This window comes from Pelobates fuscus, chromosome 4 (assembly GCF_036172605.1).
Source record: "Pelobates fuscus isolate aPelFus1 chromosome 4, aPelFus1.pri, whole genome shotgun sequence".
Taxonomy (NCBI): Eukaryota; Metazoa; Chordata; class Amphibia; order Anura; family Pelobatidae; genus Pelobates; species Pelobates fuscus.
This window is the reverse complement of record NC_086320.1, coordinates 2,591,661-2,605,855: the sequence shown is the minus strand read 5'-3', so window position 1 is coordinate 2,605,855 and position 14,195 is coordinate 2,591,661. Positions and strand designations below refer to the sequence as shown.

Here is a 14,195-nt window from a genome sequence, read left to right as displayed (position 1 = left end):
GGACCACCACCAGCACCCAGAGCAGCCGTCCACTGCTATCAGGTCGCCCCCTCCTATATTTCCACTCACACCGAGGAAGCATTGGCTTTTCTACATGAGGCTAACCCTGTACAAGCCGCAGCGGATAATAGGAACCATCATAGATAGTCGGTGACGTTAAACGGGCGATCAGTACAAGGTCTGTGAGACATAGGTACCACACTGATCCTGGTACAGCACCAGCTTATCACAGAGGTGGAGAAGACCGGAGGAACGCTGGACGTGTGGGGAGCTGGGGAGCAGTATACCGCCTGCCAACTGCTCCAGTTCACCTAGATTAGGGTGCTGGAAATGGAATGGTCCCCCCATATACACACATTTTACACTTTATACATGCACAAGCCCCTATACTACAGCCCCTATCCTTGCAGAACCCTATGTAAGTTGTCAAACTGTTCTGAGAGCTGTAGTGGTTATTGTGCCTGGATTGTTTCTTTAAATCTACCAGTGCCCCTCCCGAGATTAGATTCTAGATCCACCCCTGGCTTGTGTACCATATATATCCACTGCACTGCATGTATACTCTATATAGCCACTGCACTGCATGTATACCGTATATAGCCACTGCACTGCATGTATACTGTATATAATCACTGCATGTATACTGCTGCTGCACTGCACAAATATAGTGTATAACCACTGCATGTGTACTGTTTATAACTACTGCAATGCGCGTATACCATATATAACCACTGCACTACATGTGTACTGTTGTGATGGACTACCTGGCACCTCAGTCAATCGCTGCTTCCTAGTACTTGCGAGCACCATAAGCACTGTACTGGAACACCATAGCCACCGTAAACCCTATGAACCGCCGAAAGCTTGGTTAGGGTCTAGCCGTCCTCCACCCACACTGGACCCAAGACCAGGATCCAGCTTCCAGTGGGTAGACCTCTCCTAGTCCAGAGAGCGTAGCAGGAACAGCTCTTATAAGAGCTAGTGATTATACACAGGGGAGTATTGTGATATAGCAATCCCCAGAGTGAATGTAGTTCTCCAATCCCCCAAACATGAGCCAAGACTTCATGAAGGGGTAAACGAATCTCAGTTTAATTGGAGCCACACTTGGCCTTATATGACAATCCCCATGCAAGGGACCTGATGACCTGATGGTAGACTTATTTGCAACTACACAGACCAATAACAATAAGGTTACAAGGCACAACACTCCCACACACAGCACACAATCGCTCCCCTCTGCCTGGGAGATAATTGTATCAGTAACTGTACTAATTCTAATCCAATTATCTCCAAGCACAGAAAAAAAAAAACATACTTTTTTAAAATGCCCCAAAAGTATCCTAAAAATACATGTTACATCCCCTGATATCTTTGTGACCAACATATCCAAAAATCACCCTGATCCGTTCAGGGGTTCAGTTATTTCATGGAAGCCTTATTTTTGCCCGTGCACATGGTGCTATGCCCTAAACAGTTCCAGGGAATCGGAGCTATTGGTCGGTCTCTCTCTCTGGAGGACAAAAGTACATAACTCACATGAACAGAGCCTTTTCAAGTGCATTGGGCAAGGTATATTGCAGGGTCCATAGTCCTGAGGCAAGAGGCTGGCCAGCGGGCCCCTCCACAAACCTGTGACGAGGTTCAGTTCATCACAACTGTATATATCGGGGATAGCTTGTGCTGTCACAGTCTGGATACCGGTAAATACGAATAGCTTGCAGGGTTACCGGGGATAGCTTGTGCCGTCACAGTCTGGATACCGGTAAATACTAATAGCTTGCAGGGTTACCGGGGATACCTTGTGCCGTCACTGTCTGGATAACGGTAAATACTAATAGCTTGCAGGGTTACCGGGGATAGCTTGTGCCATCACTGTCTGGATACCGGTAAATACTAATAGCTTGCAGGGTTACCGGGGATAGCTTGTGCCGTCACTGTCTGAATACCGGTAAATACGAATAGCTTGCAGAGTTACTGGGGATAGCTTGTGCCATCACTGTCTGGATACCGGTAAATACTAATAGCTTGCAGGGTTACCGGGGATAGCTTGTGCCGTCACTGTCTGGATACCGGTAAATACTAATAGTTTGCAGGGTTACCGGGGATAGCTTGTGCCGTCACTGTCTGGATACCGGTAAATACTAATAGTTTGCAGGGTTACCGGGGATAGCTTGTGCCGTCACAGTCTGGATACCGGTAAATACTAATAGCTTGCAGGGTTACCGGGGATAGCTTGTGCCGTCACTGTCTGGATAACGGTAAATACTAATAGCTTGCAGGGTTACCGGGGATAGCTTGTGCCGTCACTGTCTGGATAACGGTAAATAATAATAGGTTGCAGGATTACCGGGGATAGCTTGTGCCGTCACTGTCTGGATAACGGTAAATACTAATAGCTTGCAGGGTTACCGGGGATAGCTTGTGCCGTCACTGTCTGGATAACGTAAATAATAATAGGTTGCAGGGTTAGTGACAGAATATTACTCTTACTTACCAGCGCTAAAAATGAAGTTGTCTTTTGGGCTTGAAATGACAGAAGTTACTTTTGCCGGACAATGTGCTCTGAACTGACACAGCTTTCGGTTTCTCTCCCAATCATATACCCACAGCGTGCCGTCCTCTTTACCCACCACGATAAGGAACCTGTAGCAGAGAAACCGGCAGAGTGAGGATCTTAATGATAATAATCAAATACATTGTTAAGGCCATATCAAAATGCAATAACCCCTCCTTTAACGCTGCATGGTAGGCCAATCCCCACTGCCACACTTTAACCCCAGAAGTCATATATCCCTTCCACCCAATCCTGTTACTCTAATTTCCCAATTTTCTCTCTCCCTAACACCCTTTCGACTTTTTTAACTTGCCAAGTTCTGTAAATCCCCTTTGTCTCTCTACCTTTCTCCCCTTGTCCATTCCTCTCATATACATATAGTATATATATATATACAGTATGTAGTGGCCGCATGAATGTACTGAAACCAAGTGAACTGCTTTAATTAGCTGCTGCCTAGTATAGCTTGTGCCGTCACAGTCTGGATACCGGTAAATACTAACAGCTTGCAGGGTTACCGGGGATAGCTTGTGCCGTCACTGTCTGAATACCGGTAAATATTAATAGCTTGCAGGGTTACGGGGGATAGCTTGTGCCGTCACTGTCTGGATACCGGTAAATACTAATAGCTTGCAGGGTTACCGGGGATAGCTTGTGCCGTCACAGTCTGGATACCGGTAAATACGAATAGCTTGCAGAGTTACTGGGGATAGCTTGTGCCGTCACAGTCTGGATACCGGTAAATATTAATAGCTTGCAGGATTACCGGGGATAGCTTGTGCCGTCACTGTCTGGATACCGGTAAATACTAATAGCTTGCAGGGTTACCGGGGATAGCTTGTGCCGTCACTGTCTGGATACCGGTAAATACTAATGTAACAAAACCTTACAGTCCCCTGGTGCCTGTGGAATAATCAAGGGAATTGTATTTTATATCATCTGTTCGGTAGAAATGCAACTTATAAATACACGAATCAGACTACCGAACACCGGACTACCCTGCTGGTAATTAGGGATATTTTACCTCCCAGTTCTATTTCAGCCGTTCGTATGGGTCAGCACGAATCCTTTGTGTTAAGTATAGGTGGCCGCCATTTCGGGACCTTGCACGTGTTCGCGGCCATCTTACGCACGAACAGCGGTGTTTGCCAGCAATCGTCTGGAACTAAAAACGGCTGCGCAAACAGGCGAACACCGCTGAGACCTCCATAGCACCGGGGATTCGTGCCAAAGCTACCGAACGCCCTGCTGTTCAGTAGAAAGACTTAACAGACTATGGAGATTCTAGCGACCACCGAGATTCGACTGGATGGCAAGATTTTCGTACCTTTTCACCGTACGAACGAGGACCGACCGCAAGGCCAAAACTTATGGAACTATTTTCGGCTAGTTTGTCTGTGCGGTCGGTCAAAACTTTGGAACTCCATAAGTCCCGAACCGTTCATCCGAATGGACTGATTTTTGAATATGTTACTCCCCTAAACTAGAGCTATCTAGGGATATACCCCAAGTATTTGGGGTACATCTAAAACTCGGGTAAAAATGTGTACAGTATAATTATGTTAACTGTTTATCTGAGGGGAGGGGATGTGTGGGTTGTGCTGTTATTTGATTGGTTATTTTATGCCTCCCTCTGGGTGTGTCCTGTATGTGCACAATTGTTATAAAAACCAGGCTGGGTGTGCCAGCACCTCAGTTCTTCTTGACCCTTCAAAATGTAGCCTCGTCTCGTTCTTGAAAGGGGATTATATTGGATTATTACTCTGCTCTTTTTACAGCTGAACCTGACTCTCCCTCTGGATCTCGTGGATGGGATTATACCAGCTTTACTTTTACACAGCAGGTTACCAGGGAAAAGGACGTTCCCAACGGCTGATATCCTCTCACTACCTGGGTAGCCGTTACATTGGTTGGCAGCGGTGGGATGGTCCTTTTATCCAGAGAGCAAGTGCTGAATGGAGTCTCAGTACGCCAAGCTGAAAAGACCCACACTAAAAGATTTATTGGAGAGTTGTGGTAGAAGTGCCAGTAACAGACCACGGAGGGAGCTGATAGCTGACCTGCTGGAGCTGGACGAAATGGATAGATCCATGGAGGTAACTGAGCCCCTTGCACCTATCAGCGAGGACGATGTAATTACCAATATTTTACAGCGGAGATTATCCTTGTATCCAGCAACGTCCGTGGAACTAATAAACCAGCTGTTCCGGGAAGCAAGGGAGGAGATACAAACTAAGAGGGGACAAGAACTGGAACTGGTAAGAGCTAGACAGCCCATTACACATGCAGTTCCTACCCCTCCACCCGCTGCTACAGGGAAGAAAATACCGTTCACTGCATTTAAAGCTTTTGTAGAAAGTGAGGAAGAAATAGATGGATATTTGGCTGATTTTGAGAGGCAGTGCTCACTACACCAGGTACCACCAGACCAATGGGTCACTATTTTGTCTGGAAAATTGACGGGCAAAGCCAATGAAGCCTTTCGGGCTCTTGCTCCAGAGGATATTTTACAGTACCAGCAAGTTAAAGAGGCGCTGGTAACCCGATATGCCATGACCCCAGAAACCTACCGCCGTCGCTTTTGGGAGTCCAAGAAAAAGGTTGTGGACTCCCACATGGAATGGGCTAATAAGTTACAGCGGGTGGCCTCACACTGGGTACGAGGGTGCAACGCCAACACCGGGGAAGAAGTACTGCAGCTATTCTTATTAGAACACTTTTTCCAAGGTTTATCTGCTGACCTATAGGATTGGGTAAGGAACCGGCGACCGAACAACCTAAGTGAGGCAGCTCGGCTGGCGGACGAGTACGCCGAAACCAGGAGAGTGAGCCAGAGTACCCAAAGGCCAGCTAACAAAGTGGAACCACGTACCGCAGCTGCCACCCCCTCGCCCGGAGTTCCGTGCTCCCATACCCCCAGGGCCAGCTCATCCTCAAGGGTCCAACAACTACCCCCGGGACTCGCCTAGAATAACTTGTCACCGGTGCAACAACCCTGGACATATCGCACGTTACTGCCCGCTGGGGTCGGCCGCTAATGACTGGAGGCGCACCCCACCCACTGCAGAGAACAACACCCCACGTACCTCTGCTGCCCACTGCCTAGAGACCGAGATGGGCCCAGAGGAATGCTTGGGCATCTTATATGAGGCAGATCCGATACAAGCCGCATCCCCAGATAATCGTCAGCATCATCGTCAGGAAGTACGAGTGAATGGACAAGTAGCTCAAGGCTTGAGAGATACCGGAGCTACCATTACCTTGATGCAACGACATTTGATAAAACCGGAGCATCTGTCCAAACACACAGTTGCTGTCCGTGTCGCAGGGGGAGCTGTATTCCGTTTACCCACAGCCCGGGTGCACTTGGACTGGGGGGTCGGGTCGGGAAAGACCACTGTGGGCATCATAAACAACCTGCCCGCTGAAGTCGTATTGGGCAACGATATTGGCCCCCTGACTTCGGCCTACTTACCCACCACAGATGCAGCTTGCCCCGTGACCACCCGAGCCCAGAGCCGTCTTGCAGATGACCCCACAACAGGACGGGAGACCCAGGTAAGCCAAACACAGACACTTAGATCACCTATGAGAGAGAAACCTTTAGCTTGGGACACCACAGAAGAGTTTGGGAGGGAAACCAGAGAGGACCCAACTCTTCAGAAATATCGTGAGATAGCTGACAGTGGGGGAGATGAGCAGGAACGTTTTGTATGGGAGAATGACAGATTATACCGACTGACTGTAGGTAGGAAAAGAGGCTGTGCCCCTTCACAGAAGCGCCAACTAGTGGTACCCAGAAAGTACCGGTTGGACCTTCTCCGAATTGGCCACGATATCCCTCTAGCAGGACATTTGGGGGGTAACCGCACCGCCTACCGGATCACCCAGACCTTCTTTTGGCCGGGGATCTCAAAGGATGTGCGGCGTTACTGCAGTACATTCGACATATCCCAGCGAGTAGGGAAAAGAGGGGATCACCCTAAAGCTCGACTGTCACCTATGCCCGTGATCGAGGAACCGTTTAGCAGGGTGGCAGTCGACCTGGTAGGACCCCTACCTAACCCCAGTCCATCCGGTAAGAAATATATACTTACTGTGGTGGACTACGCTACCTGCTACCCGGAAGCTGTCGCTCTGACGAATATCCAGGCTGACACTGTCGCCAGTGCCCTAGTGGGGATATTCACCAGAGTGGGATTTCCACGAGAAATATTGTCTGACAGAGGGACTCAATTTACCGGAGATCTAACCCAACAGTTATGGAAGGTCTGCGGTATTCAAAACCTCCTCAGCTCGCCATACCACCCCCAAACTAACGGTCTCTGTGAACGCTTTAATGGTACCCTGAAGCAGTTGCTAAGGACCTTTACAGCGGAATACAGAGACTGGGAGCGATTCTTGCCGCACCTCTTGTTTGCATACCGAGAGGTACCGCAGGAATCCACTGGGTTCTCTCCGTTCAAGCTGCTCTACGGAAGAAGGGTTCGAGGTCCCCTCGACCTCATCCAGGAGCACTGGGAAGGGGAGATGGAACACGAGGGGGTCCCCATTGTGCCATATGTTCTGGAAATGCGGGACCGCATGGAGCAGTTAGCCCGAATGGCACGGGACCATCTCCATGCGGCCCAGGGTCGACAGAAATGTTGGTACGATCGGGGCGTCCGACAGAAAACATTCCAGGTGGGACAGAAGGTTCTGGTACTTAGACCAGTAAAAGGGAATAAACTCCAGACCTCTTGGCAGGGCCCTTACAAAGTAGTAGCGCAGGTCTGCGACACTACTTATGTGATTGCCAGCAACAAAGATGAAAGGATTCAGAAAACCTTCCATATTAACCTACTTAAGGAGTACCATGATAGGCCAGAGGATATTGCCGCTATATGCATTCCTGCTACAGAGGACCCCGATAACTTACCCATCCCAGACCTTTTAGCACCCAGAGAACCCCATAGCTTGCTTGACACGGTACAACTAGGGGAGCGACTAACCGCAGCAGAAAAGGGTCAGCTTAGGCAGTTAATAACAGAAAAGAGACTAACGTTCTCCCAGGAACCAGGATACACCATGCTAGCGACCCACTATGTAGAAACCCCAGGGCAAACCCCTCTTAGACAGACCCCCTACAGAATCCCTGAGGCAGTCAAGGAGGAAATGAAAAAGGAAGTACAGGAGATGTTGAGGTTAGGAGTCATAGAGCCATCTGACAGCCCCTGGGCTTCACCAGTAGTCCTAGTACCCAAAAAGGACGGAGCTACCAGATTTTGTGTGGACTATAGGCGACTCAATGACCGTACAGTGACAGATGCGTACCCCATGCCCAGAGTGGATGAACTATTAGACCGCATTGCCAGGGGGCGATATCTGACCACCATTGATCTATGCAAGGGATACTGGCAGATTCCCCAGGCCAAGGAGGCTATCCCCAAGTTGGCGTTCGTCACCCCGTTTGGCTTGTACCAATTTAGGGTCATGCCATTTGGGATGAAGAACGCCCCAGCTACCTTTCAGCGCTTGGTAGATGGGCTCCTTGATGGCTTCCAGGACTTCGCTTGCGCGTACCTGGACGACATTGCGATCTATAGCGAAACATGGGGGGAACACTTGAGACATGTAGAGGCTGTACTGGATCAGATTCGGGCAGCGGGCCTGACTCTGAAGCCAGAAAAGTGTAACTTCAGCATGGCCGAAGTCCAGTACTTGGGACACAGGGTGGGGTGTGGGAAACAGCACCCAGAACCAGCTAAGGTTGAGGCTGTAGCCAACTGGCCCACACCCCACACTAAGACTCAGGTATTGGCATTCTTAGGGACGGCAGGATATTACAGAAAGTTTGTCACTGACTATAGCGCCATCGCCAAACCCCTGACAGACTTAAAGGACCACTCTAGTGCCAGGAAAACATACTCGTTTTCCTGGCACTAGAGTACCCTGAGGGTGCCCCCACCCTCAGGGACCCCCTCCCGCCGGGCTCTGGAGAGAGGAAGGGGTTAAACTTACCTCTTTTTCCAGCGCCGGGCGGGGAGCTTTCCTCCTCCTCTCCATCTTGATCGCGACGTCATCGGCTGAATGCGCATGCGCGGCAGGAGCCGCGCTCGCATTCAGCCGGTCGCATAGGAAAGCATTTACAATGCTTTCCTATGGACGCTTGCGTGCTCTCACTGTGATTTTCACAGTGAGAATCACGCAAGCGCCTCTAGCGGCTGTCAGTGAGACAGCCACTAGAGGATTTGGAGGCTGGATTAACCCTCATTATAAACATAGCAGTTTCTCTGAAACTGCTATGTTTATAAAAAAAAGGGTTAATCCTAGAGGTACCTGGCACCCAGACCACTTCATTAAGCTGAAGTCGTCTGGGTGCCTAGAGTGGTCCTTTAACTAAAAAGAACCTGCCTAGGATAGTCCTGTGGACTCCCGCCTGTGAAACTGCCTTTCAAGCCTTGAAAAATGCTCTGATTCACGCACCTGTTCTATCTGCCCCCATTCCTAACAAAAGATTTGTCGTTCATACAGATGCATCCATGTATGGACTGGGGGCAGTTTTGAGCCAGATCGGAGAAGATGGGGGAGAACACCCTGTCGCGTATCTCAGAAAACTGTTGCCCAGAGAAGTGAGTTACGCTGCAGTGGAAAAAGAGTGTTTAGCCCTGGTCTGGGCCCTAAAGAAACTTACACCATATTTGTATGGGCAGGAATTTACCTTAATTACAGACCATAATCCCCTGGTATGGTTGAACAGAGTAGCTGGAGACAATGGACGCTTGCTGAGATGGAGTCTAGCGCTACAACCATATAATTTCTCCATCCAATACCGCCCTGGCAAGTTTAATGGAAATGCCGATGGACTGTCCAGACAAACGGAACTTTTGCCCTAACAGTTGGTCGGACAGCCCCAAGTTGACCCGAAAAGGATCAATCCGGGTCTGCCGGAGTGTTCCACAAAAGGAGAGCAGTGTAACAAAACCTTACAGTCCCCTGGTGCCTGTAGAATAATCAAGGGAATTGTATTTTATAATTATATGTTCGGTAGAAATGCAACTTATAAATACACGAATCAGACTACCGAACACCGGACCACACTGCTGGTAATTAAGGGATATTTTACCTCCCAGTTCTATTTCAGCCGTACGTATGGGTCACCACGAATCCTTTGTGTTAAGTATAGGTGGCCGCCATTTCGGGACTTTGCACGTGTTCGCGGCCATCTTACGCACGAACAGCGGTGTTTGCCAGCAATCGTCTGGAACTAAAAACGGCTACACAAACAGGCGAACACCGCTGAGACCTCCATAGCACCGGGGATTCGTGCCAAAGCTACCGAACGCCCTGCTGTTCAGTAGAAAGACTTAACAGACTATGGGGATTCTAGCGACCACCGAGATTCGACTGGATGGCAAGATTTTCGTACCTTTTCACCGTACGAACGAGGACCGACCGCAAGGCCAAAACTTATGGAACTATTTTCGGCTAGTTTGTCTGTGCGGTCGGTCAAAACTTTGGAACTCCATAAGTCCCGAACCGTTCATCCGAATGGACTGATTTTTGAATATGTTACTCCCCTAAACTAGAGCTATCTGGGGATACTGAATTTGGGGTACATCTAAAACAAGTATCCAAACAAGTATTTGGGGTACATCTAAAACTCGGGTAAAAATGTGTACAGTATAATTATGTTAACTGTTTATCTGAGGGGAGGGGATGTGTGGGTTGTGCTGTTATTTGATTGGTTATTTTATGCCTCCCCCTGGGTGTGTCCTTTATGTGCACAATTGTAATAAAAACCAGGCTGGGTGTGCCAGCACCTCAGTTCTTCTTGACCCTTCAAAACGTAGCCTCGTCTCGTTCTTGAAAGGGGATTATATTGGATTATTACTCTGCTCTTTTTACAGCTGAACCTGACTCTCCCTCTGTATCGCGTGGATGGGATTATACCAGCTTTACTTTTACACAGCAGCTTGCCAGGGAAAAGGACGTCCCCAACGGCTGATACCCTCTCACTACCTGGGTAGCCGTTTGTCAGGGTACCTGAGGTCTCTACCTCCGAGAGAGGTAGAGACTTAGTCGTTCATCCATCCGGACGGCCTGATTTTCCTCTTCCTCGCGGTCCACCCGGTCATGCAAAGCCGGCCGCGAGGGAGTGACTCCCTTTTATAGCATGACGCCCGGAGGTCGACGTCAGGACGTCAACCCGGAACGACCTGTCACTCAATTGGTTCAGGACCAATCAGGACTCAACGGAGGTGTGTCTACTTATCTGAACAGGACATTTAACAGTGCTTCTTTCATTAGCTCATTGCCCTGTCGTGGTTCTAGCTTGTTCTAGTCACTCAGTGCTCGTGTTTTCTATTATCCCTTTTGGTTTTGACCCGGCTTGTTTGCTCTTCTCTGCTTATCTCTGTTATCCTTGATTCGGCTTGTCTTTCGCTTACCTGTCTTCTGTTACCCTCGACCTCGGCTTGTCTTTGACCATTCTCTACTGTACTACTTACGTTAGTCCGGCCATTCTAAGGTCCGGTATACGTATCTGGCTACTGTTTGTACTCTGCGTGTTGGATCCCTGTCCCGATCCTGACATTACGACAGGGCCAATGGATCCTGCAAGTACAAACAGTCAGCTTGGTTCTCCTGATCCTAGGTTTGAAGCCATGGATCACAGAATGGATCAGATGGCGCTAGCGCTACAGGCGTTATTATCTCGTGCCAATAATCCACCAGAGGAGTTACGTACTACTCCTATCTCTCCTGTAGGTTCAGGCCTAGAGGTAGCCACTGTAGGTGCTTCTTCTCGCATTACCCCACCAGTACGTTATGGTGGTGCTCCTGAGAAGTGTCGTGGGTTCTTAAACCAAATTAGTATCCACTTTGAATTGCAACCTCGCTCCTATCCTACTGATAGGGCAAAGGTGGGATTTATTATCACCTTCCTCATTGAGAAGGCTCTGAGATGGGCTAATCCACTATGGGAGAACGATAACCCGTTAGTATATAACTATAACGCATTTGTAGCTGCTTTTAGAAGAACTTTTGACCCTCCAGGTAGAAAGGTTAATGCAGCCAGATTACTGTTACGCCTGAGACAGGAGAACCGAACACTTGTGGATTATGCACTAGAGTTCAGGTCTCTGGCGTCAGAGGTCAAGTGGAATGAGCAGGCGTATATGGACGTATTTTTGAATGGGCTATCAGATGTAATCCTTGACGAGGTTGCTACTAGAGAACTTCCTGACAATTTAGAAGATTTAATTTCGTTCATTTCTCGTATAGATGAACGTTTAAGAGAGAGACAGAACACTCGAGAGAGGAACCGGAGACCTTCCTTTAGGTTAGCTCCCGCATTTCTAAGTCCTGACTCCACGGTCTCATTGCTCCCTGAACCTATGCAGATAGGCTATACTCGCCTCTCTGAGGAGGAGAGACAGTACAGGAGAAGGGAGGGGTTATGTATGTACTGTGGAGCCAGAGGTCATTTACTCTCGAACTGTCCTAACCGCCCGGGAAACGCTCGCACCTAAGTTTCTCTAGAGGACAGGCCTTGGGTGTTTCTATTTTGTCCTCTACTCCTAATTATAAAGATCACAGGCTTCTGCTACCAGTTTCCTTAACCTGGGAGAAGGAAGTAGTAAAGGCTATGGCCTTGATAGATTCCGGAGCTGCTGAGAATTTTATCGACCAAGCCTTTTCCACTAGCCACAATATCCCATCCCAGTTAAGGGAGACACCCTTGGCCGTTGAGGCCATAGATGGTAGACCATTACTGGACCCCGTTATCTTTCGTGAGACCATACCCATTAACTTAAATGTTGGTATCCTACACGTGGAGAATTTATCTCTTATGCTCATTTCGTCCCCTTCTGTTCCCATAGTTCTGGGGTATCCATGGTTGAAGAGACATAACCCTATTATCGATTGGGAATTAGGGGAGATACTCTCATGGGGTCAGAGCTGCCAGGAGAGGTGTTTACGCAAGGTTTCTCCATTGGCTAATATTAATACACCAGGTAGTTCTACTCAGTCCACAGAGAAACAGATACCGCCCCTGTACCAAGACTTAAAGGCAGTATTCGACAAGAAGAATGCCGATTCATTACCTCCACACAGGTCATTTGATTGTAAAATTAAGCTTCTACCTGGTACTATGCCCCCGAGGGGTAATGTATACCCTTTATCTGTTCAGGAGAACTCTGTTCTAGAGGAATATATTCGTGAGAATTTAGAGAAGGGATTCATTAGGAGGTCTTCTTCTCCTGTCGGGGCTGGGTTTTTTTCCGTTAAAAAGAAGGATGGCACGCTGAGGCCTTGTATTGATTACCGAGGTTTGAATAAAATAACTATCAGAAATGCCTATCCTATCCCATTGATTACCGAGTTGTTTGATCGTCTTAAGGGCTCCAAAATCTTCACCAAATTAGATCTCAGAGGGGCATATAATTTGGTGAGAATCCAGCATGGACACGAGTGGATGACGGCGTTCAATACTCGGTATGGCCATTATGAATACACAGTTATGCCATTTGGACTTTGCAATGCTCCTGCAGTATTTCAGGATTTGATTAATGAGGTATTTAGGGAGTTTCAACATGATTGTGTTATTGTCTACCTGGACGACATACTGATAACACTCTAGGGAGATTGAGACTCACCATAGACAAGTCAGAAAGGTACTACACAAACTTCTGCAACATGGTCTATACTGTAAATTGGAGAAATGCAGCTTTGACCAGTCGCAGATAGACTTTCTTGGTTACGTGATTTCTGGGGAAGGCTTTAAAATGGACCCTGACAAACTCCAGTCTATTTTAGATTGGCCGTTGCCTAAAGGACTCAAGGCTATTCAGAGGTTTATTGGTTTTTCCAACTATTATAGGCGCTTCATTAAAGGATACTCTTCTATCATCTCGCCTATTACCAATATGACCAAACAAGGGGCTGATACTAAGACTTGGTCTACGGAGGCTCTTGTTGCGTTCAAGACTCTCAAAGAACTTTTTGCCTCTGCTCCCATTCTAGTCCACCCTGATACGACTCTGCCGTTCTTACTCGAGGTCGATGCCTCTGAGACGGGAGTTGGTGCTGTTCTGTCTCAAAGGTTAGGGGTGGACAAACCGTTACACCCTTGTGGGTTCTTCTCTAAGAAATTATCTGGGCCTGAAAGCAGATATGACATCGGTGATAGGGAACTGTTAGCGGTCATTAAGGCTTTAAAGGAGTGGAGACATTTACTAGAAGGGACATTACACCCTGTTACTATTTTAACGGATCATAAGAACTTGTCTTATATTGGGGAGGCTAAGCGCCTGTCCGCCAGACAAGCTCGTTGGTCCTTGTTCCTTACTCACTTTAATTATGTACTTACTTACAGACCTGGTTCTAAGAACTCTAAAGCCGATGCTTTGTCTCGTCAATATGAACCGTTCACTATAACTGAGCCAGTCCTTTCCTCGATAGTTCCTAAGGGTAACATCATCGCTAACACGAATCTCAGGATTCACTCTCCGTTGCTTACTGAGATCATGAAATTACAGCATCTTGCGCCCAAACAGACTCCTGGGGATCGACACTTCGTTCCCGCCACTCTCCAACTAGAAGTGTTACGCTGTTTCCATAACAGCAAGGTGGCTGGGCATCCTGGCATTCGCAA

At 48.1% G+C, this 14,195-nt stretch overlaps 1 protein-coding gene across 1 annotated transcript in view; it reads right to left on the bottom strand.

The window, feature by feature from the left end:
- Window positions 1-14,195, bottom strand: part of WDR97 (WD repeat domain 97) — a 301,022-nt gene that overhangs the window by 143,297 nt on the left and 143,530 nt on the right. Inside the window, exon 6 of the mRNA XM_063450904.1 lies at window positions 2,498-2,646. Within this exon, the coding sequence (XP_063306974.1) occupies window positions 2,498-2,646 (149 nt within the window). The remainder of the gene's footprint in view (window positions 1-2,497; window positions 2,647-14,195) is intronic.